The 26,318-nt window shown below is 37.9% G+C and overlaps 1 protein-coding gene across 1 annotated transcript in view; it reads right to left on the bottom strand.

Moving 5' to 3' along the window:
- The window catches only part of fat2 (FAT atypical cadherin 2), a 59,452-nt gene that overhangs the window by 27,282 nt on the left and 5,852 nt on the right, over positions 1-26,318 (bottom strand). Inside the window, exons 2-12 of the mRNA XM_088932226.1 lie at positions 21,505-24,783; positions 20,328-20,639; positions 16,609-16,667; positions 15,083-15,394; positions 14,385-14,595; positions 11,123-11,262; positions 9,390-9,665; positions 8,606-8,816; positions 3,341-7,393; positions 1,858-2,054; positions 808-961 (exon numbers count right to left, since the gene is read on the bottom strand). Coding sequence (XP_088788352.1) covers positions 808-961; positions 1,858-2,054; positions 3,341-7,393; positions 8,606-8,816; positions 9,390-9,665; positions 11,123-11,262; positions 14,385-14,595; positions 15,083-15,394; positions 16,609-16,667; positions 20,328-20,639; positions 21,505-24,754 — 9,175 coding nt within the window. The 5' untranslated portion in view covers positions 24,755-24,783. The remainder of the gene's footprint in view (positions 1-807; positions 962-1,857; positions 2,055-3,340; positions 7,394-8,605; positions 8,817-9,389; positions 9,666-11,122; positions 11,263-14,384; positions 14,596-15,082; positions 15,395-16,608; positions 16,668-20,327; positions 20,640-21,504; positions 24,784-26,318) is intronic.

Genomic DNA, 26,318 nt, shown 5'->3' on the forward strand with positions numbered 1-26,318 from the left:
ACAGATCTCAGGAATTTAACCCAGGGCTGGAGCAGCAATGTTAACCACTGCACCACTGTGTTGCCCTCAATGCAATTTAATGTTTCTTAAATACATGTAACAATTTTATTTAAAATAATGTTTTGATTCTATTCAGAAAAGTTTGTACTCAGCTGGCATTGCACTTTCTCACAAGCACTGATAATGTAGTCCAACAATTAACATGTTTAAACAAGTCAAAAATTACTTAAGCTAATCGGTTGTGCAACTCATCATTCTGGCGCTCATTACTAAAAAAACAGAACTAACTGCAAGTGGGATTTAGCAACACAGATTCATTTTTCGTGCATGTGTGTGGTCACTTTTAGCCTTAACAGAAATACTACAATAAATGACAGATAGTGTGCAATATTATTAATATAAGCAATTTAAACAATTATGGAATTTCTCCTAATTGTACTCAAAGCAAAACATTAAGATACCCTGTTAATTTATTGTTCTAATGATTGAACAAGTTTAAAAATAAAATAACCCTAGCATACATGTGGAGGTCCATAGTTTTGGACAACATATAAAGTTGTGAAAGGGAGATATGATCTACAATAATAAAGCATGATTGATGAGACAGGAAATACTTGTGAATCAAAATATGAAAACAAGAAGAGAAATCCAAAACATAAAGACCTTTCTCAGCAGGATACAGCTTTCATTGTGTTAGCATTATCTGTGCACTCCAACACAAATTTGCAGGAAGACAGATGCTATCTTATCACTTTTCGGAGAATGGAAGGCAGTAGATAGCAACTCAAAATGAAAGCCTTGTCTCACCAGTCAGGGGGTCGAGATGGAACTTTTCTGCGCTGGGACCGTGAAGAGTAAAAACAACTTGTCCATTGGTACCAAGGTCTGGATCCTTCGCTGAAACTTTTAGTATGAAGAGTCTTGATGGAGAATTCTCTGGTACGACCTCAGTATACAACAGCTACAGCAGAGTAGAGTGAACACAGAACTTGCTAAAAACATATACCTCAGCCACCATATATTAAGCCTTTCAGAAATCACAAATATTAAAAAAATATAATAATTTAGTTTAATAATCATTTCCCTTTTGTACAATAACACAGTGTATTGAAAAGATTAAAGAAATGTCTCTTTCCCAGTTTAACAAAATAAAGCAATGCAAAGTCACTGCAGTTTTAGGATTAGAATCATTTAAGGGAGAGAAAAAACAAAAACAGCAATTTACTTTGAAGAGAGAACTTGAAGTGGGTGAGCTCCTTATCCCCCCATAAAGACAGAACATACTATTCAGTAGTTAACAATTTGTTTAAAAAAAAAGCAAATACCAGAGACTTAAACAATGAGTTTTTTGTTCCATTTCCAATATTTGTTTTCCTGTGTTGTGTAATGTGCTAAAATTGATGTGTTAATGGAATGAAAATATCCTGTTTGGAATTGACTTCTACTACATGATTAACTGCCTGTTTACAAAGATCAGATTGTTCTAATCAGTAAATGCTGTACTAATAGATATTTGTTGTATAAATAGATTCATTGAGACTACATAAACTACAAAGTGACATTTACACAACCTAAATTGTTATTAAACATATAAAAGGGACATGGTATGGTACTACTTTAATACTTTTATATATATATATTTGTATTTTAATCAACTTTGTTTATATCCAAATGCGAATTACAGAACTTTTGCAAAGAACTGTAATGAAATTGCATGACTTGAAATATAGTAATCTCACCAAAGAAAAAATGCTATACAAAATAATTGAAAGCAGATTAATTAAAAACATTTAATCCATTAATCTGGATGTGAGCAGTCATATTTTAGAACATGCATTGGATGGAGATGTGGGTTACCTGTTCACACTGAGGGCTGTTGTCATTGATATCAAGAACATGAATCTCTACTGTAGAAAAGGCCTGAAACCTTCCATCCGTTGCTGTGATCTTCAGTGTATATTTTTCTTTCACTTCTCTGTCAACTGTGTCCTTTAGCTTCACCTTCCATTCTTGTCCATTTTGCTCCATAGAAAACTGTCCCAGGGGGTCCCCATCTGGACACAAACAGAGAGGACCGATTGGGATTCATTAGGAGTTTCTGAATTCACTTTCAGAATATTGAGCATAGCATGTTGTCGCCTGGGCTTCAGGGTGGCACACAGGTTAGCATTGCCGCCTCCTATTACTTGGGCCTTGGGTTTAATTCCTGGGGTGCTATCTGTGTGAAATTGTATGTTTTCTCCGTGTTCATATGGGTTTGCACTGGGTGCTCTGGTGTCCTCCAACAGACATGCAGGTAGGTTAATTTAATTCTGTAAAAACCTGGCAGGAGTGAATGTATGTGTTTTTCTATCTATTTGTGCCCTGTGATGGACTGACATCCCATCCAGGGTGTATCCTGCCTTGTACCCGTTGTTTGCCAGGATAGGCTCTGGTTTCCAGCGACCCTATACTGGATAATAAGGGTGAGAAAATGATGATGTTATACAGTACATACAGTAGCTTAGATCCTCTTTAAAATAACCTAAACACATATACTGTATGATAGCTAATTAAACTGATACCATCTTGATAAATATATTCTAGGTATAATGATTACTGGCTTTTAAGTGTTAATAAAAATGTCAGTCAATGAGAAGAGTAAACATGGGGAACAGATTTTTATTCTGAGAAATACATCTCACAGTCTGAAAACCAAATGGAGAGGTTAGGTTTTCCTCAGTTATTACAACTTTAAGCACAGGGGCAGAGCTGTTTTATGTAAGAACTGTGATTTATACCCTACTTGACTCTGACTACCCTGTGTCATGTCAATTTGCAATGATCTTTAGGTTAACCGGTAGGGCCTCTATTACATTTCTCAATGTCTATGGACCCAACAAAACATCACCAAAATTCTTTCACTCTAATTCGTTTTAGTAGTGTTTCTTAATCTTTATGATGTTAAGGTCCAGTTGTTGGCCATTTTAAACTGTTATGGACCTCTTTCCTGTACATTTTAACCTGTTTTGGTAAATGTGTTACCATAAAACTCGTAAAAATTGTTACCATTAGATCTTAGTGCATAACATATGAACATGTGATTTGCACAGAACTTCATTAATCAGTTAAGTTACTGATATATGCACATTGCATATGAACCAAATTCATTAGTAAAGTATACCTGAAAAAATGCTGGTATGTTCCTGATAACTTTCCAATATGATGGCTTGATTAGTAAATGCAGGGTCGAACCAATGACGGTTATTCTTTTCTTGTATTTTCTTTTTAGTTTTTTGCTTATTGCCTCTTGTTTATGATTTTTCATAAATCTAAAGAAAATATCAAAAAGGAAACTTACCTGTTATGTAACATGTAACCTGTCTGTTGCCCTCTGATACATCTGCATCTGTAGTGCTCACTGTAGTAATGTCTTCCCCAGGAGGGCTGTTTTCAACAACAGATCCTTGGTACACCTCTTCGGTGAACACTGGCGGGCTGTCGTTCTCATCCGTAATGGTCACGTTCACCAGGGCCGAAGAGGACAGTTTGACCTTCCCTCCATGATCCGTGGCAACAACATGGAACACGTAGAAACCGTCGGTTTCACAGTCAGTTTCTTTCAAGGTGGTGATCCACCCACTTTCATTATCAATCATAAAGACATCGTTGATGTTGTCAGATTCAGACTCCAGCCTATAGGAAACCTGTCCGTTTGTGTCAGTGTCCGGATCAATGGCCGTCACCTGAATGACAGTGGTTCCTGCAGGCATATTTTCTGTGAGAAAAGCTCTGTAAGGGTCAGCTTCAAACACAGGACTGTTATCATTTACATCCTGGACCTGGATACTCACAGACACTATTGAAGCAACATCAGTTCCATTATGATTACATTGTGCCATGACATCAATTTGGTACCAATTGGTTTTCTCGTGGTCAATACTCTTCTGCACTAGAAGTGTCCCACTATCACTGTCCACAGCAAAGACTCTTTCTTTATTACTTTCCACAGTGTTGCCTTCCACCAAACTATATATTAGAGGGGTATCAGCATCTGCCTTTATTGTCCCGACCTCTGAACCGACAGGTATGTCTTCTGATGCTGAAAAGGTGTAAAGAGGCTCAGAAAACTGTGGCAAAGTCACTTCAGAGGGAACAACATTAAGTTGGACAGGGACACTGGAGTTGTAGTAAGGAGAACCCCCATCTCGAGCTTTGACTTTGAAATTAAAAATCTTATTTTCCAGGCCAACGAGGCTTTCTTTGACACTGATAACTCCAGTGAAAGGATTAATTTCAATAATCTCCTCGGTGACTTCCTCTGCTTCATCAACAGTGTAAGTGACATCGGCGTTCTTGCCTTCATCTGCATCATAAGCCATGATCTGAATGACAGGAGAGCCTTTGCTCAAAGAGGACTGAATTGAGACCTGATATTCTGAGGCTTTGAACTGGGGAGCATTGTCATTCTCATCAGTCAGTATGATTTTAACAGTACAAAAGGCAACTTTTCCTCCTCCATCTTTGGCCATAACCTTGATAGCAATGACTCTCTGGGTTGGGTTTTCCCTGTCGAGGGCCTGGGTTGTCACTATCTGACCATTCTTGTCTATTGAAAATTTTTCATCAGCCAGCTTATTAATAATTGTGTAGTCAACACTACCGTAAGGCCCATCATCAGGGTCTATAGCAGCTAGTCTAATAACCTGTGTCCCAGCTTCAGCATTCTCAGCTAGCTCAGCTTCATAGATATTTTGCTCAAAGTGCGGGCTGTGCTTGTTAATATTCATCATGTTGATGTTAACTGGTGCTGTTCTTTTGAATACTCCATCTGACACAGCAATTGTGAGGTTGTAAAAAGGATCTAAGCTTCTCTTGCAAACATTAGAAAATGAGATAATACCTGAGGAATGATTGATGGCAAAATGCCTGTCATTGTTGCCTGATAGTATCATGTACTCTAGATTGTTGGCATTTATGCTATCAGGATCAGAAGCCTGGACCTTGATTACGATATGGCCACACATAGCCATTTCATTTAGAGCAGCATCATATTGGGGTTGGTTAAATGCTGGAGGGTTATCATTGACATCTGAAACGTTTACAACAATGAAAGCTTCACTGCTCAGTGGAGGCACTCCATTATCTATAGCCCTGATTTTTAAATGAAATTGTTGAGTGGTTTCATAATCCAGTTCATGTGTTGTTACTACAAGCCCAGTAAGAGCATCCACACTGAAGAAAGTGTTATCATTTTGACCTGTCTCCACTATTTGATACAATATTGCTTTATTCTTTCCTGAGTCCTTATCGGTGGCAGAAACCTGTATTACTGAAGTGCCAATAGGTGATCCCTCTGACACATGAGCTGTGTAAGTCTTCTGCTGGAACACTGGAGGGTTATCATTAATATCTTCAATTTCAATATCAACTGTAGCTTCAGAGTAAGTCCCTGTCACTGAATCTGTGGCCCTAACGGTAAAAGTGTGTTTAGTTTGAGCCTCGTAATCCAAAAAGTCGGTGACACTTAGAACACCAGTTTTAAAGTCAATATGAAAGTTTTTCGAAGCATTTTCTTCTACTAGATTGTAAATCAGACGATAACCTTCAGGATTCCTAGCTTGTACATGCAAGATTGTTGTGAAAGGGGAAATGTTTTCAGGAATATTCAATAGGTAATGAAGCTTCTGAAATATTGGATTGGACCTGTTTCTCACTTGAACAATAAGCTCTGCTTCAGATGTCAAGCTTGGGTCACCCACATCACTTGCTATTACTGTGAGAACATACTTATTCATAGATTCAAAGTCAAGGGATCGCTGAAGGGATACATCCCCAAGATAAGGATCAATTCTGAAGAGGTCAAAATCATCTTGTAGAGAGAACACGACAGCTCCATTTTCTCCAAGATCTTTGTCTGTTGCTGTGACCTGAAACAGCACATCCCCTGGATCTGCATCATCCTGGACAGTTACAGCATAAGGTAAGTTTAAGAACTCTGGTGCGTTATCATTGATATCATCTACATACACCTTCACATAGGTGAGGGCTCTCCTGGGAGGATCTCTGGTATCCCTGACCTCAACAGCCACGTCATATACGTCTTGCCTCTCCCTATCGAAGGGAATGCCTGTTGTTTCCAGAACCCCAGAAGTTGGTATTACTGAAAACATCCCATCTGAGTTTGAAACCGAGTAGATCAAAGGCTCATTCAAATAGCTCCCAGAGGCTCTCACTACAACCAAAGTTTTAACAGATGTGCTGTTCTCAGAAACAGTGGCCACGTAGAACTTGTTCTGAAACACAAGACCATGCCCTGTAATGCTGGTGAAGTTGACTTTAATAAGAGCTGTGTCTTTGTACAGTCCATCAGAGGCTTTTACAAAAAGCTGATAATTCTGTCTGAGGTTGGAAGCATTGTTCACTGTGATGAGGCCACTGCTAGGATGAATAGTGAAAGCATTGTTAACATTGCCTTCATTGATGCTGTATGTAACATCTGAATCGGCATCGCTCGCTGACACTTTTATAACTTCCATCCCTTGAAAAGCAGGTAATATGAGAGAAGATTCATATTGTTGTTTTGAAAATTTCGGGGGACAGTCATTAATGTCAAGGACACGCACCGTCACCTTCGATGATTTAGATGCATATAGTGGAGGTTCCCCAGAGTCATGGACTTGCACACTGAATTGAAATTCTGAAGTAATTTCAAAATCCACACTGGATGTCAGAAAGAGAGTCCCCATGCTGGGTTCAATTCTGAAGACCTTCTGCACTTCTGGCTCAAGGATTTGATAAACCAAAAGAGCATTTGAATCCTTGTCAGCATCAGTGGCTTGAATGACTAAAGGTGTGTTTAACTCACCCATCACCATGCTATTCTCATGAGCAGACTCACTGATCTGACCTATGAACTCTTCCCGGAGAAAAGAGGGTGCGTTGTCATTCTCATCAATCACATACACAAAAACAATCATGTCAGAAAAGGTCCCGGCCAGTGTGGAACCTCTGATTTCAAGCTGATAAGAAGAATTCTTCTCAAAATCCAAAGCTTTTTGGGTGGAAAGCACTCCTGAGAAACTGTTTATTTGAAAAGTCCCATTGGGGTCTCCATCTTTAATTTGATATCGTACACCTGAGGGGCTGGATGCTGACACTGTAGTCACTGGCGATCCCACAGGTGCTGCTTCACTAATTTCTGCAAAATACTCATTGGTGAGGAATTTGGGTGGGGTTTCGTCAGAAAGGTTGATGTGAATGACTACAGTGCTGGTGTCAGTGCGTTGTGGAAAGCCCTGGTCGGTGGCTTCCACTGTGATTTGGTAGTTTTCTTGTGGAAGGTTATCTAAGGGCTTTGCCACTGTAATTCTTCCAGTCTTTGGGTCAATAGCAAAAGCACCCTCAGTGTTTCCTAGAAAGCAAAAGAAAAAATATATATATTATTTTATATATAAAAAATATATAATTCTATTTTATTTCATTCTTCAGATATATGCATGTCTTTATGTTAAGTCAGTATAAACAATTTAAGAACTAACAAGAATAAATTGATACCACCCATATTTTAAAGCATAAAAACAAAATTCTAAAACATACTGTATACTTGAAAGACTTCGAAAAAAGCCCAAGCAAAGCCGAATTATCAGGTCAGACTCAAAACTGAATCCTTCTGAAGGACATTTCAATTGACTTACGTTAAGCAAAATTGTATTACTTTATAATACCTATAAGCTTTTCACCTTTGTTTAAACAAATACAAAAAAGAAGAAGAGATTAATGCTTTAGCTCTCACACTGATGCAGGCTGACTATTTGCCATCATCCAATCGGATGAGCGACACTTTCATTGATGAAACAGATATAATCCTATTATACCTGACTAATCTTCGTGTTCATACACCTAAATGAATACAGTTTGCAAGGAAAGCAAATTGTGTTTTTTTTAAAATAGGTTATTTAATGCAGATGTCCATCTGCCAATGAAAGAATGTAACAATCCAAATGGCTATCATATTCCTATTATATTGATCCAAGAGTCCTCAAATTTCTTACTGCATCAATCAAAACAATTCAGTTATTCTTAACATATCAACCATACATTGGTATGATATATGCCCAGTTAAGCAAATAATTAGTTTAATTAGGTAATTAAGGGTTCAGGTGGAAAGACAAAACAGAAACCTTCTGTTCCTGCAGAACTGGAGTAGTGCACCATACCTTTAACACATAAAATGTTCTCCCATTATGTTTATTCATTATTAAAGAACGAACAACTAATACAAATAAATAATTCACCACCTGTATTTTAAGGCATGAAAAACAAAAATCTAAGACATACTAGAACAAAACTCAAACATAATCAGTTTTTCAGGTCTCAAAACTGCGTCATCAAAACTGCATTAGATGTCTGAGGGTCATTTTAGCATCATTGAATGCTGAGTGCTGTCCTTGGGTTAATTCTTTAAAACTACAATCAAATGTTTCATTGCAGCAATTATAATTGTCTTTCCAATTAATGAGCTTGACTATCTCTCAAAGAATCCTCTCAAATAATACTTAGGTGTAAAGAAAAAACAAACTCTACAGCAGGAATAATGATTTGTTAACATTCAAATTGCATCTACCGGAGAGAAACGTGTAGATGATTTCTGCATTGCTTCCTTTGTCTTTATCCAGAGCTTTGACTTGTAACACCTCTGTCCCAGCTGTAGCCATGTTGAGGACACCTCCTTCGTATCGTGTGCTCATGAAGGCAGGAGCATGGTCATTGCAATCTTCCACATGAACAACCACTCTCACAAAGTTCCGCTTCACTGGGATCTCCTGATCTCTCACCTGAAGGAGCAATGAAAAACGAGCTTGGTTGCAATTAACCTTCAGCACCAATCCAGTCAGGCCTAAAGACTTTTCTTTAGTGTGAGTATCACCAATATGGTCGCAGGAAATAACTAATACATCCAAGGTGAATGTAAAATTAGCCTTTCCCAATCGTGGCCTCCTAATAATCCCCATCTATAAATTGGCTTCATCATTCTGTTCTCCTCCCCACTGATAGCTGATGTGTGGAGAGCATACTGGCGCACTATGGCTGCTGTCACATCCAGGATGCTGCACATTAGTGGTGGTGGAGGAGAGTCCCCATTACTGTAAAGTGCTTTGAGTGGAGTGTCCAGAAAAGCACTATATAAGTGATAACTTATTATTATAAAAAGGTTAATTATGTTATAGTATGGATGGCCATATATTTAAATTAATGTTTTTAATGGTTTATTTATTTTTTAACCACACAATTAATGGTAAAGCATTTAATTGCTTTTTTAAATTTAAGTCCTCTCTGTTAATACTTTCGAGACATGTGAGAATTCTTTACAATATCCAAAAAGGCTGCAGGTCCAAAGGCCGACCTACCATCACAGTGAGAGTGTGAACAGGCAGAGTCTCAAAGTCCAGCTTTTCCGTCAGAACAAGAGCCCCGCTGTTGGGGTTCAGGCTGAAGAAATTGACACTGGCTGGGGTCATGCTGCTCTGAATGGTGTAGACCAAGCTGCTGCTCCCATCCTTATCTTGTGCACTGAGCTGCAGGATCTCTTTCCAAGGGGCAGTGTCTTCTGGAACCTTCACCTCATACTGGCTCTTGAGAAATTCAGGTCTGTGCTTGTTGATGTCCACCACACGGATGTAAGCCTGGCAGCAGAATGAAATGAATAAGCTAGGTAATTTCTTTGCAGCCTACAACTCTAACCCTCCCACAGCAGGCCTCCAATGTGGCCAACTGAGAACAGTCTTTTCTCTTAACACAGCAACTACAGTTAATGGAGGGAGTAAACAGAAAATAAATTAGGACACAAAAAAAACTTAACAGAGTGTCATGCACAATCAACCACACTAAAAGTATTCGTTTTGATCCAATGGATGTAATGCTGAAAGTGGCCATAAGAACTGACTTTTGCATATCCTTGAATGCCTGACTTTTTAAATAGCTCTAGTTCTTTTGGGAAAACTTGGTGGACCCATGCTGAGCATTTCTGTCTTACAGTTTTAGAGTCCTGGATCTGATTTTCAGTCTGGGCACGCCTTTCTATGTGACGTTCACACAGGGCTTCTCCAGGTACTTCAGTTTTGTCATTTCTTCTCAAAATCACAGAACCTAGTAGTGTCACATCTCACAGTTTTTGTATACAGAATGTACTTTGTTGTCATGTAACATGCAATTAAAAGAGTTTCATTAGAGATAGTATTCACAGTGTTATTTAGTATATGTGATATACTGTATAAATTAAAACTTAAAAATATGTCACATCACATCACTTTCAGTAACCACTTTTCCAATTAAGAGTCACAGTGACCTGGAGCCTATCCCAGCAAGCAACAGGTGCAAGGCAGGATACACACTGGATGGGACACCAGTTCATCACAGGACACACACAGACACACACACTCATGTCAGGGACAATTTTCATTTAATTTACCAGTGTGTCTCTGGACTGTGGGAGGAAACCTGAGCACCCAGAGTAAATCCATTGTGAACACGGGGAAAACATACAAACTCCATACAGATAGCACTCCAGGAAATGAACCCAGAGACCAACGCTGTGGACAAGCAATGTTAACCACTGTGCTGCCCATAAATATATATGTAATCTAAATACAGTGGCTATCAAGTGTATTATTTAAATGCTGTCATATACAACATACAGGATTCGAAACTTACACAAATTTTTGATTTACCATAAAAATATTTTTTGTTCATGTCATACAAGCCATGTAACACAAAATTCATTCAAATAAAAGAATACACAATTGATTATCTTCTTGGAATATGAAATTTTCTAGATGGAAGAGCATAAGGCGCTGAAAGCATGTACAGTATGCTGATCTGTATCCTTGTTTATTTTCTGAAGCTGGCACAAACCAAACTTCCAACGAACTCCAGGCATTTAACCATTTGTATGTGCTCTGTTTAATCGGTGTCTGAAGTACGGCTTAATAAAATCACTGACAAAAATGCAGGCCATGAGTTTACAGGATTTTCAGTTACGTGGTTTGTTCTCTTATTTAAAAAATTGTCATAAATTTACATGTCCCTGAATGCGTGCACACAAAGACATACAACCGCAGGTGTACAAATGAGGTGTCGTTACCTGTGTTTTGATAGATTGGGTTCCATCTGTGACTCTCACAGTCAGGTTGTAGTTTGACCTCTTTCCCGCATCCAATGGTCTGGCAATAACAATGCTCCCACTGTTTTTCTCTATGTCAAACTCCTTCTCGCTGTCACCACCTACAAAACATGGATTGTGTTGAAAGCCGTGGCCCTTATGACATTTTTCTCACTTCCCCTGTGCTCTTGCAGCCACTGGCAGCACAGCTGTCAGCAGGCAATTCGCAAGTCTCAGCGGCTCGGGATGTAGTGAGATCCACAAGAATGCTCGGCGCACGCTTTGTGAGGGTTGGAGAAGTAACATGAAATATTGTGACAACCAAAGAAAAGGAATTAAGAAAATAAAAGCAGGAAAGGGGATAGTTACAAAAGGGGACTTTCTTCTACCTTTGCTGGTTATGCTTTTGAGATTTTTAAATCGTTTCTGCTTTGTGAATGCCTGTTTACTAAAGTACTACAAACTGAATTGTTTACCTGAGTCAATTGAATCATATACCTCCTACGAAGCAGATTACACTTCACTTGCTGGAAGGTTTTCTTAATGGCTCAAATACCAGAGAGCACTTTGACATGACAGGGAGGAGAAGGGCTTGAAACCAGACTCACAAGTTATATTCACAGTTCTAACTCACTTGAATCTGAGCAAGAAAGTCAAGGGAAAAGGGCACAGGAACTGGAGGCTTAAATCCCAGAGACTGAATTTCTTGAAAATTGGGTCTAGGAAACTAGCACTGAAATACTATTAAAATATCAGCTTAGGTTACAGAACAAAAAGCTGAGATGTCTATAACTACTGCATGGCACATAAATAGGTTGTGAAACACCTTTCTTGTTACTAATTTAACCTAATTAGCATCAAAGCGCTCCCAGTCCTACGTGAGAATCTGAGGTATGTCATCTGAGCAGAATGTGATTTACTGTACATGAACAGGTATCCTATGCAGTAGTACTGTTTATATAATCAAAACTGTATTACTTCTGCCTTTATTGAATGTAAGAATGCCCACTTGTATCTGCACTAAAACACAAGGCACAAATAAGCTGTCAATACCAATTCAATGAAGCATCCTTCATTACTACTTGCCCTACATATGTTAATGAAATATACAAGGTCACAGCAAAACGACTCCCAGCTTGAAAATAAGCCACATGAACACACAATAGTTTGAGAGGAAACATTTGGCCGCACAGTCATTCGAACAGACGTTGCTCCCTATGGGGCTGATGTCGTGCTTGCTCCCCCAGATGGTGTTTATTAAGAAATACAGCTCTCGAAGACTCAGCAGTTTAGCTTTAAAGGGCCCTTGTTACTGACTGCTGAGGCAAAACCAAACTGGGATATACAGTATAAACTAAAGAAAACTCAGAAACTGATTTTTTTAAAAAAAATTTAAGGTAAAAGTGGAAATATTTCTGATCACTTTATGACGAAAGTAACACTGAAATTACTTGTAGTACTTTCTCATCAAAACACAGAATTTGATCTTCTTCGCTACTGAAGCAGGATACACATTACTTATTGAAATGACAGACTATTGCAGGTTACTATAGGTATTAACGACAAACAAAAACTCTCCTTTCCCAGCATACTTTGCCTCTCTTCCCCCAACCTCATCTCAGCACTTTCAGCAGCTCCTCCCACTTAGCTGGGGGGTGGAGGGATTCCAATGGTCAACTTATGGTCAACCTTCCTACAGCCAAACAGGTTAAAGTCAAGCTATTATCTCCATTGCTCAAACATACAGTTGCTCAATGCTTAGGTTGTGCCAAAGCCTCTTCAATCTCAGATTAGAAAACTTGCAGAGAAGTTTTTAAACACTACAGCTCAAAGAATACATGTACAAAACCATCTACTTCTTTTTTTTCAGTAAATTCTTGTCTGTGCTTATCAGAGTTATGTTTGCTAGCCAATTAGTAATTAGTCAATTACATTTATATAAGCAAATGTGTACTGCAGTACCAATAATTTAAATTACTTTAAAAATGAGATCAAGAACACTATAAATTATGATTAATTTTCATGAAGCAGATAATACTTTTATTTAAATATGTATTTAGGTTACATTTCTGTTTTTCAGATAGAAATGTTTTTTTTTTTCATTTGTGAAATATTAACTGTAATATTTACAAAGGCAGTATTCCTCCTGTCTAGTTCCTAGACAAATGGATTTGTGCTATTTAGACACTTCAGTGCACGGTAGTGAGATCACAAGAACACAAACCTGGACCCTTCACGACTTTCCATATTCACACAAAATTCCTGGTGCTAACCAGGGGTTACAACAAACAACAGAAAGGCAGGGAGAGTTCCTGAGCTGCAGCACTCAATGGACAATTGAGAGTTTAGTTTGAGGGCGAGGGTGATTGCACCAGTAAATCTCTCCCCCACCCTGTTGTTTGACAAGCACCGGCAGATCATTAAATAACCAACCACAAACACCACCCAAGTTTCAAGCATTAAGTGAACGATGGCAGTTCCATCAACACAGGGCCCCCTGTGTACCATGCTGGCTTATCAGATCATACATGTTGAGGCTCTCATTTGACAGAAGTCATACCCTCTGGCTGAAAAGGCATCTCAGGCATTAATCCAGCAGGCCCTTGTAGTTTGCAAACCTTTCTACATTTAGAAGGTGGAGATTGATTTGCATTTCCTAATGAAAAAATGTATGTTCTTTTTAGAATGAGAATGGCAAGATAAAGTTGATCAATTTATTTTGCTTTTTTTCTTGGCCATGTCTCAGCCTTTTGGAAAAAAGTGAATTATTTCAAAAATGTCTTTTTAAATAGAGAGCTACTATTTTGAAAAATAAACATGGTATCTCTATATACCTGTATGAAGTATATCAATTCATGAAATGTTGGTTAATTGGATGAAATATATAAAATCATACTTACAAATCTTAGCATCTCTTCTTACGCTATCTTAGAAATCTTATTCTCTCTTATTCTCATTTAATATATGTCCTTCAAATGTATTTTTCACAAAAAGTAAAACAGTATAATTAGTGCTGGAATTTATTTTAATCTTAGCTAGCCACACATTGGTAAACATCTCAGTGTCTTTTTTCAAAAGAGAGAAGGAGAACAGTCTTATTAATTATTAGTAAAATTGTTAATAATAAAATAGTTTTGTTATTTGTTATTTTTTGCAGGGCTTGCTGGATGTCAGTCAAAGCGGATGCACAAGTGTTTTATCTCACTACATGAGTAGAGAATATTCTAACAAAGGCCTTCCTTACCTATAATGTTGAACCAAAGCAGGCTTTGTGTGATTTCTGTGCTGATTATTCCGACCATATGAGTTACAGGGTCTGTCTCCATGACAGCAAAATTAAAGTGAGGCTCATCAAAAGCCAGCATCTCAGAGGTAGGGGCAGGTTTGGGAATCCATTCAACATCAAGTCGAGCTGTAGAGCTCCTATTAGGACTTCCACTGTCCGTTGCTTTGATCTGAAGCAGCAAAAGATAAAAAGAAAAAGCATATATATTTATAACACTTTTGTCAGCAAGAGGCAGAGGAATGTAATGAGTGAACAGGCTACATCAGGCTCATGATGGTGATAGTGGGAAATTAAGCATAATTTACTGACATATTCACTTCAAATTTAGGCCACACTAAGAAAAGGATCCTGCTTGGAATGGCCTAACATTGCCCAATGCATTATATATCCTTGGATTGATAAGGTTCTAATAGCAAAGTCTCATTTTTGTGGCACATTTTACAGATTGTTACACTAAAATTATATTCACAGTTTTCTGAATAATTCACAGTTATCTAAAATAATATTCCCATGTTTCATCAATTTCCCTTTGGGATCAATAAAGCCTGTGAAGATGTTTGGTTTTCCCCTGTTTTTGCTTATTCCACTGGACTGTCTAAGGAAAATAAGAGAAGACCCTGTAAAAATAGGCTGGCAATGAGTGAAAACAACTGTACCGTGAGGATGCTGTAATCTCCTGAGCCAAAGTTGCTCTCAGAGGACACAATCCCAGTGATGGGATCAATGGAAAATGTATTGTCTCCATCTTCCTTAAGACTATAGGTGACTCGGGCATTGGGCCCATCGTCGTCATCGTGAGCAATCATCCTATACACTTCCTGCGGTTCTCTCACGTCCTGGCGCTCTGGCAGCCTCACATAAAACAGTTTGTGGGCAAAGCGGGGACTGTTGTCATTCACATCCAGCACCTGAATGATAACAGTGGCAGTGGAGCGCAGGGGAGGCTTGCCATTGTCGGAGACTGTGACCTGCAAGAGAACATGGCCGATTTAACAGGGCATACCTGCAAGCAATCATTCTCCACTCTCCACTCCTGTCTGGCCCATTCAAATGGTTAAAAAAAATAAAATTTTGAACTTTGCCTACACCTAACAGACCAGCTGACACCTGACGTTCAGCCTTTTGAAATTTCTATGGTGTAGCTGAACTTTGACATTGCTTAATATCTGCTCGAACGCAACTGGCAGATATTTACTTCAACTAATTAGAGTTAACCAGGGGCTGAATTTGGTTGGGTAGTGTCCGGGGGCTCACAGTGCTACATTTAATATGAGTAAAGTTAGTTTATAACAGCTTGTGGTGGAAATAATTACACAACTTGGATAATGTAATATTAATGGTATATTTAAAATCATGTGTTTAAAATCGACCTGTTCACTTACAGGCATCACTTTGGCAGCTCCAGCTTGACACTCTTATACATTTATTTTCTTTAATGATATTTAATTTAAAAAGTCTTCTCTTTAGCAACGAATATAAATCACATCATTTTCAGCAAGCCCTGTCTAGTTTGTCAAAAACTTGCTAATTATTCTTCACTGATGTGTAGAAAACCTACTAATGCAAATTGATGTTGAACTACCACTACAAGGGTCAGTATATCAAAAGAACAGATTCAGACAAATTCACTGTTGCTGTACTATGATATTAAATATTTGCGTATGTCATCTATGAATAAATATGTGACCAAAAAAACAACAAATTGAAATGGATCTATATTTATTATAGCACAACTGGACCAGAGCAAAATATTGTATGTAAAAGTCACAGAGCATAATACAAACACATTTTCTGCATAATTCTGCAAATTAGGGTTAGATAAAATGTATTAACAAAGTGCATGAACCCCATCATCAGCAAAACAATAATTACATTTCTCTCTTGTCTGTGAAATACCTTGTACCCATGAGCACTGATAAAAACTTGAGGTTTAGACAAAAATAAAAATTCATTTTAGTTGAAGGAGCACCTTAATATTTGGCTACGTGATATGGAAAAATGAAATACCTCCAGCATATTGAAATCTACAATTTTGCAGTATTCTGTTGATTTTGCATATGCAGCCTTGTCTTTTAAGGAATGTGCAACATTCGGATCATTCGTTTGCACTCGCAAATCATACTTTTAGAACGGGCCCATTAATTAAGGGTTCTGGGGTGTAACAAGAAGCCTGCAAACTCACCTCAAGGATATGCTCTGCTTTCTGTTCTCGATCCAGCTGTGCAGAAGTGCTGATTACTCCTAAACAGCAGAAAAGAAAAAAAGGGCGGGGGTCATCAATTATGAATGAGGTCCTCAGTCTGAGTTAAAGAATCCATCTTTCTACGTGCCTCAACCTATCCATCTAACTTTTACTACAGATTTTTTCCCTACACTACAAAGTGCTGGCAACCTCAAGGTAGAATTCCAGTCTTTGTGCAGAAACAGCTGAGAAAGTCCTCAGTTGACATTCCAAATCAAATTCACATCACAACAGGATTTTGTACTAAATCGGGAATTAGGGGACAATGGGTTCCGGAACCTCTGTATAAAAACCTAGGGGTCATAGATAGGTTATTTTTGCAATGGTGAGAATGGAAAGATAATTCGATACTAGGAAGTGCCTGGCTGCCAGTGTGATTATATCCACTAAACACAGAATCCCTTAGCTTTTAGATGCTTGATCTAGACTTATTGTTATCCAATTCTTTGCAAGTTAATTTGACATGAGTCAGAAGACAGATCTAGTATCAAAGCCAACTAATGTACTGCAAGCACAAGTTAAGCCCCTGCTGACACATTTGCAAGACTTGTATTTTTGACAAATTAAACAGCAGCCTTTTATTGTTTAGATGCTATATTTTAATCTTCTTGAGCAAGATCTGTGATGCTTTATATCATAAACAGTCGTGTTTATTCTGAAGGAAGCTGAAAGACTGAAAGTGTGACAGCTGCATTTTACTTGTGACGCAATAAACTCTTTCAGGCATAATTGCACAGAATAATAGGGGAACTATATAACAGGATTATTTAGACTTTAAAACAATCAAAACAAACTCTCCCTCAGTATTTATGACTCCAATTTAACTACAAGCAGGTGCTCTTGTTCACTAAGATTAGAAAGTGTGTTTTATCTTTAAAAGAATTCAAGGTGCCTGGAACTATAGCTTTGGCTTGTTTTGATCTCTCCTCCATATATATGGATAGAAAAATATATAGAGCATTTTTAAAGATTTTCCAATTCTCCTAAGTGCTGCAACCCAACAGCAGAAATATCTCATTCTCTGCTCCTGGGGCTGGGATTATCCTGTGAAAACTAGAACTAACAAGTACAGTATCTGTCAAGATTCTACCTGAGATTGATTTCCCCATGGCATGGCACTCAGATGCAGTTTTAGAGTAAAGAAACATGGGAGATTATAAGAGGCTACAGAAGATTTTCTGAATTTTAATGCCATTTCATTATCTTTTGGACTCTCTCTTTGATTTTTGAATGTATAGTCAAGTTCTCAAAATTAAAAAAAACTTGGCTTTCTTGTAGTGCCAGCATGTTCAATAATGGCTTAGAAACACAAACAACTGGAAAGAAATCCACAGACCTGTATTTGAGTGTTTTGAATAAAATGTCTACATCCTAATAACAGATTTGCTCATGTTTTGAAAACACTAATTTTTACTATTTCAAGACCAGTGTAATGGTTTTCACTTCATAAACAATTAAACTTTTTAATTCTTATTATATAAAAGCAAAATTCAAATTCTTGCATAAATTATGTTCATATCACATGGATGTTATAGAAATAATTTTGACCTTTAATTGAGAAAATGCATTTACCTTATTTCAATTATTTAATTAAAGAATTGTTTAATGAAAACATGATTGATTGCAGTTTAAGACTGTATTAAATCAGTCCTGATGTTGGAAAATGGGATATTCTGTAGCACTTTTAAACGTCTTTAAAGATACTGTAATTTTATTTGTAGTTATTATAGATTGTCTAGTTTGTACAGCTATGCCTTACTATGTGGTACAGTATAATGACTTCAAGAAACCTATTTTATCGTTTGTTTGTAGAATGAAGTTTATTACTAAAAATATCATTTGGATTTTAGAATTAAGTGTTATCTAAATTAAATTAAATGTATAATTGTCCACCATTTTGGCCTCATTAGATGTACTTTGAAACACACCGCTTAGACAGAATTCTGTTCCTTTCCCAGTAGGATGAGTCATTTTCTTTCTTGCTCTGACATGGAGAGAAACCAACCACATTTACCAGATAAACAGGGATCTTAAAGGACAGAATGACACCAAATAATGAAACTTATGCCAACACTGTATTGTTTCCTCAGAGCATATTATTTTTTGTCACACAAACATTTCTCATACTTGTTCAACAACTTCTTAGGAATATGATATCCAAGACTTCTTTTTATAAGTGAATTTCTTTTTTACATTACTGTAAGATTTTTAACTTGTCTTGACTTTCCTTTGATGATCACAGAGATAATAGTAAAGTTGAGCACCAATCCCATTCAAAATGTGGAAAAATGTACAAAAAGCCAAGTGTCTCAACTACAATACTCAATTCTAAAACCACAAATCCTCACCTCCTCAATTACTTGGCTTATCTTAAACAACTAGCATAAGTGAAAAATCTTTGTCTATAGCTGACCATGCAAGATTACCCTTGAAGCTTATTGCAACACTAACTTTTTTAAATTACAGGGAATACTGTTAAGTACTCCATGATCTTTACTTTAAATGCAGCCCATGTAATACAAAAGAAATATAATGATCTCAATATTGCAGCTCGGCTACACAACCTTTCATAAATGTTGCAGGCTGTAATTAGATAGAATTAGCAATGTTTACAAGAGTGACTTAGATGACATGGCACTATAGCCTAACTATCTAACACAAAAAACTGTAAAGATCAATTAACTAACTATATGAATATTTGTCTCAATGATTTCAATAACAGCTGAATAGACCTTTTTGAATGATATAATATTTCTCTAAAGTGCAGTTGTTTAATGGCTTGTCTTCTCCGTGTTATAGTGCTCTTTTCTCTGCACACTCCTTCAGTGTCAGCATGCAGGGTGGGGCTGTTTGAGTAACCCGAAGATTAGGAGTTTGGGATAAACAAGTAGAGGCTTGTGATACAGGTTAATGCTGTTCTAATTTGCTGGTAGTTAAAGGCCAGGCTGAGCAGCTGTCACTAAGCTCAAATGCAGGTGGTGGTTAGAACTCATAAATGGTCATGTACTTTAGATGGATCAGTCCTGACTTCAGTTACCTCATACACACTTGCCAAAGCTTCAAAAGACCTGATCTTCTCACCACTTTTTTTCCCCTGAAATGAGTCACTCCAGAGGACACGTTGTGTGAAACCATGAGGGGGGAAAACCCTTTCAAAGTATTTGTGTGTGTGCAGACCCACTCAGCACACCCTTGGGACTCCATAATTCTTTGCAAGATTACAGAAAAACTAAACATCTGATGCATATTTTGGACAAGCTGTCCACTCCATGAAAAAAATTAGTCAGAAGCTGGATTACAGTTTGCCAGGAAACAGCAATTTGGGGTCAAAGGCTTGGCCACAAGAATAAGAGTATAACAGTAACTTCTGCTGAATTGCCTTGGATATACAACCGTATAGTGAGAAGGAAGTCAACTCTACATTCAGACACCTAAAGTACGTACATCAGGAACCTGCAATTCAGAATAAGCAAGGAAATTACATTTCGTTAAATCAAACTATGTATGGAAATAATGCTGAGATGATTTTGTTAAAGGAAACAAAATAATGACTTCCTTTCATCTAGACTGTCAGTGATGAGTAGCATTCCGATCACCTTTCAGTTAGGGGGATTGTTCTGGGGTTTGTTTTTCAATCTTCTGTTGAGGGACAAATTTACCTGTCTTGGAGCCGATTGCGAAATATGTTCGCTGTGTGTCAAGGATCTGGAAGGTGAGTTTTCCTTCAGAGGCAATGTCAGCATCGCTGGCCTCCACCCGAAGAATGAATTTGTCCTGGGGGGAATTCTCCAGGACAGAACCAAAGTAAACAGGCTGGGAGAACTCAGGAGGGTTGTCGTTAATATCCATCACTTCAATGAAAACCTCAGTCCATGAAACCAGGGGGACAGCTCCCAAGTCTGTCGCATAAACTGTAAGCCAATAGTGAGGGGTAGATTCCCTGTCCAAAATATCTGCAGTCCTTATTATGCCTGTAAATAATCAAAAATAATAATTAAAAAAAACATTTAGTTCTACCATAGTGTATTTCTTTGATGTTGCTATTTCTAGTCTCTAGTCTAGCTTTTTAGTCTATTTCAAATAGACTAAAAAGATAATACAATTGACTGGGTCAATTATAATTCAGACTGTTTATAAAGAAAGGACACATAAAAATAAAAACACACATGACTTCTGATTTGATTCAGCTGTATGAACATATCATGTACTTATACAATTCATCAATTATTTGTAAAGGTCTAATGGTGAAAAGGGCGATTTAAGCTTCTGACATTGATAACGTGATTAATTATTGTGGGAGTAAAAGAGTAAAGAGTAAAAGCCAAAAGGAGTGCTTGGAATTTCTAAGATGAATAAGATACCATATTATAGATTTAAAAAAGTATTGCTATCAACTTTATAAAATACCACAGTGTAAATGTTAAAAACAATGCATTTACAATGTAGATGCAAAACAGACCCTGTTAAATGATTTTTAAGTTAAATTCTTTCAAATTGAAAGTTTCTTCAAACATTTCAGATGTTTGTGAAAAAAATGGATTAAGCATATCTAAGAAATATAAAGAAAAACTTCTAAAATCTAAAACAAATAAAATTATCCTGGTGAAGATATTGCTCTGAGCCATTTACCCACCACATAGCAAATAGGCATGTCTTGTATTACAGCATGCTGGATGGTGAATTCACGGAATGTGTATCTCTAGGCTAGTTTTAAACCTGTGACCTTTGACTTGATTTGATTGCACTCTTTTTAGTGGATCATCATCGATGTACATTTCCTGTGAGGTTATCAGCTGCACTGTCCATTTCTTTTTAGTGCATGTTTTATTGGCTTACCTGTCTCTTCATCAATACTGAAGACTCCAAGGCCACTTCCTTCCCTGATATAGTATCTCACTACTCCATCTCTTCCACGATCCTTGTCCACAGCTGTCAGAGACATAATAGATGTGCCCACAGGAGTATCCTCTACCACCTCTGCCTTGTAGACAAACGATGAAAAAAGTGGAGCATTCAAGTTTTCATTCACATCCAAAACCTCCACCTCAACAAAACAGGAGGAGGAGAGGGACCGTGGTTGTCCGTGATCCACTGCCCGAATGGTAAGATTGTAAAACTGCCTCTGCTCAAAGTCCATTTCTTTCTCCAAACTCAGTGATCCTATTGAGGCTTCTAAGTGAAATGCTCCATTCTCATTGTCCATCAGGTTATAGCTAACCTGTCCTCCTGAGCCAAGATCTGGATCATATATTTCAACCCATAATATTATTGTTCCAATGGGTACATCCTCCGGTACCTGTACTTTGTAAAACTTTGGAACAAATGTAGGAGGGTTATCATTAACATCTTCTAAAATCACCACAATCTCGGCTATCGAAAACAAAGTGGGGTCTACAATGGCCTGATCTCTGGCTTCAATTTTGAGTTCATATCTTGGAGATACTTCCCTGTCCAAAGGCTTATTCACCCTCACCACACCTGTGTAGTCGTTGATTGCAAATTTATCTGTCTCAGTTATGAGGGAATATTTGATCTTCCCGTTAACTTCCAAGTCGACATCTACTGCTTTAACTTGCAAGATGCTCTTTTCAACTCCTGTATTTTCAGGTATGGTTAAAATATACTTTGATTGCTCAAATCGTGGTGGGTTGTCATTAACATCTAAAACATTAACTGCTAAGAATTTCCAGGAAGACCTTTGGGAAATCCCTAAGTCATAGACAGTTATATTAAGAATGTAGAATCCTGTAGTTTCTCTGTCTAATGGAGAAAGCAACTTCACTTCTCCGGATTCCATGTCAATAGTAAAGCATCCATCTTCATTCCCATCAGAAATGACATACACTAACTTGCCATTAAAACCCGTGTCTTCATCAGTTGCTTTAAACTGAAGGATTGTTGAATTAACTGGCATGTCTTCTCTAACATCAATAGAACTTGGAAGACTCCCATCAAATTTAGGAGAATGACGATTAATGATGTGAATGTCTGAAAAGGAGTCTGCTTCTTGAATGGAAGTTTCTGGTTTGATTGATTGAATCAGTTTTTCGGTCAACTTTTTGAAAACTCCGGTGTCCTCACACTTCATACTGCTTTGTATACCTTTGTCTTTCACAACAACATTAACAGTGGTTGGGACAGCATAATTCTCTCCATCAGTTGCAGTTATAGTTAGACTATATGAAGGCAACCCACCAGCAGATGAAATTACAGGAATCCTTTTCTTCAGCAAAATCTTGCCAGATACTGGACTGATTTCAAAAAGTCCCAGTTCATTGCCAGACTCCATCTTATACCTCACTTGCTGTAGCTCATCCAGATCAATTGCAGACATGACACCAATGATTTCTCCAACGGCAAGGTCTTGAGGGATAGTTGCATTGCATCCCACCTTTTCAAACTCTGGTATGTTATCATTGATATTGCTCATGATAAGCGTAACAGCACATTCGGTCACATGACTGTATGGAGCACCACTGTCCGATGCCCACACCCTAAGATGATACCACCTTTGCATGAGTTCATAATCAAGTTCTTCAGAGGTGGAAATGACACCTGTGAATGGGTCAATTGTAAAAGGAAGTGGACCCTTATTGGCAATGGCATATGTTATAAAGCCATTTTTCTGGGTATCGCCATCAACAGCGGTCACTGTTAAGATGCTATTCCCAATGGGTACGTGTTCAAGGACTGTGCCTTGATAAGAGGGCCTGACAAATTTTGGAGCGTTATCGTTTTCATCAATGATATCAACAGTGACCTTTGCTTCTGCCTCACCATGATTTGCCATCACATCAAATTCATAATGAGACACCTTCTCATAGTCCAGTTGTTCAGTGATTACAATCAGGCCACTCTTGGCGTTAATCCTAAACTTAGTGCTATCTGGGGTCTTTTTTATATGGTAGGTGACATTCAATGGGCTTGGGATCACCATGACTCGGATGACAGGAGTGTTTGGTGGTGAAAACTCGCTCAGCGTCACACTGTAGATTTTCTTCTCGAATTTCAAGGGAGCAGGCTTTGGAAAGGGAATGTGAACAGCCTTAATCTCAGAAAGCAAAGGTGGGGTATGTTTGTCTTTGGCCTGGATGGAGAGATTGAAACCAAGGGGGTATTTTAGCCAGTTCAGCTTTTTTGTGGCTACTACCTGGAAGTCCCGGGATCCCGAATGAGAGGGAATGATTTGGAAGTAATGCTGTGGGTCTCCTTTCACAATGGTCAAAGATTCCACCTCTTTTCCAGTGCTCCCCACCTCAACAGCTGCATAAGTTTCTTCGTCATCTCCTTCTGGTGTTGTAATTGTTACCGATTTAATTACGGGGGGCTCGGGATTAACCTTTTTCACGTTGATGATGACCTTTGCGTCATTCCCAAACTTCCTGACTCCAGCAATCTTCTTTGTTCGGTCTTCAGCTAGAACTCTCAGCTCATACTTTGGCGTGTGGTTGTACTGCAGCTTCTTAGCCAAGGTGATTGTTCCTGTGGAAGGATCAATCGCGAAGGGCGAAGACCGACTCGTGAAGGAGTAATAGAACTCTCCGTTACTGCCCAAATCAGCATCAGTCGCACTAACCTTGAGCACGCTGGATCTTAAAGGGGTGTCCTCTTTAACTGTAACATTGTATGAGGCTGGGTAAAAAAGGGGCTTCAGGTCATTAGCATCTAGGACATGGATCACTACCTTAGTCCTGGCCTCATATTCATACATACTCTCAGTGCTCTGAATGGTCAATGTGTAGCTGTCTCTCACTTCTCTGTTAAGTAATGCAGCATTACTGCTACGAGTCCGTATCCTCAAGAAACAAAAGTCACCCACTGTATATTCCTCAGTTTTGAAAAGGCCATCCTCATCTCCAGAGACAAGTTTATATTTTATTTTCCAGAAGGGGTCTGTAACAATAATTCCCATTTTGACATTACTAATAACATAGGTCTTTGGAACGGAGTTCTCACAGATTGTAGCATTGTAAAGATGGTGAGTAAAACGAAAAGGTGTATGGCCTTTTTCTAGACTCCCAAAACAGTGCGGTATGTGTACAACTGCTAGGACAGCAAGCAATTTGCCTGCTGTCATGAAACCCATCTTCAGTGGCTCTTCATGGATCTTCAGCTCTGCAAAAAAAAAAACAAGCTTAATGCAGTTAATATCTATATGACAATACCGATCCTACTGATATTTTTTTGTTTGAGTAAAAACGCATTCAGTTTTTAGGAATCTGTCCAGTGAACCTTAAACAGCCTGTGTAATGCCATTACCTTGCTTTTCTTAAAAAAAGATTAATCTGTATCCTTAATAAGGCAGCATATTAATAAGAACAAAACAAAGACGTTTCCATCCATAATAAATGAGTCTGTGCCATGTGCAACTCATCACCAGCAGGAATTTTTAAACTCTCCCAACCCTGACTCACACAGCTGTCCTAATCCAACAGTGAACCCTGCTACACCCATAGGCCAACCTTGGGCTTTAACCCTATATGGGTTCCTTTGGACCCCGAAACAGTTTAATCTTGGAACGTGATGAGACTTGACAAGGTTTAAAGTCATGTACAAGCACCATGCAATCAAGCTCTCTGAAAGATCACCTCATCACTTGCATTCACTACAGCTCAGAAATGAGCTATAAAGTCACAGAAGTCACTTGAGCTTACAGACAAAGCATATTATGGTTTCATATTATTTTTCTCTTCATTTCACTTCTTACTCTTTAGGTTTATTTTTTTCCTTGCCAACTTACTTGTTGTCGAAGAGTTCTTCGTTACTGATAAGTCTGTCTTTTGGAGATTCAAAAGAGAGTTGCACAATGCTTTAAAACCATGAGGAAACAGTTGTACACAAATACATCCTGTTCATCTTCTTTGGGCTCACCTGAGCCAAGCAAAACCTTTTATTTGACTTAAAAAACAACAAAGAATAACACATAAAGTATTCAACAGGATCAGCATCAATTAAATGCCTGAAAAATATGAGCTGCTTTTCCTTTAACCCCTCCTGCAAGTCAGTGCCAGTCTTGATGTTTTCAAAATACACATCACACTTGTGCTCCAGAAACATTATACCCATGTCATAGAACTTTAACTTTTTTTTTCTCTATTCCTTTAGTAATGGGGACATATTCTGTGTATAGTTCATTGTTTTAATAACCTTAACCCCAGAAACTGAAGAACACAACCTACCCAGGGCAGGTATATCACAGATCCGTGGTAAAGGTATTTTGCCTCTTGTACTAACATGTCCATTCAAAGACAATTAATACATATTTGAAGAAAAGCCTTTGTATAGGCCTCAAACTCCAGATACACAGGTGTTGCGCATTCACACAGCTTCTTTTGTTTCGTGTTTTGTTTTATGTATAACCACAGATTACTGTTTATTGTTTCTAAGCTTTTACTCGTTTTGGATAATAAAAGAAGATTAGGAATATAACATAAATAATGTATTCTTTTAAACAGGAGGAACTACTTAATTTGTATTCTTTATGATTAAATTGTGTTTATAGTGCAGTTTATTTTGAAATAAAGATTAAATATTGGTGCTGGAACTTTATGACTGATAGACAAGTTATGAGTATAGAGTGGGTAGCTTCCCCTGAGAAAATAAGGTCCTATAGCTATGATCTATTATTATAAATCAGCTATTTTTACAGC

This window comes from Atractosteus spatula, chromosome 14 (assembly GCF_055471065.1).
Source record: "Atractosteus spatula isolate fAtrSpa1 chromosome 14, fAtrSpa1.hap1, whole genome shotgun sequence".
Classification (NCBI taxonomy): Eukaryota; Metazoa; Chordata; class Actinopteri; order Semionotiformes; family Lepisosteidae; genus Atractosteus; species Atractosteus spatula.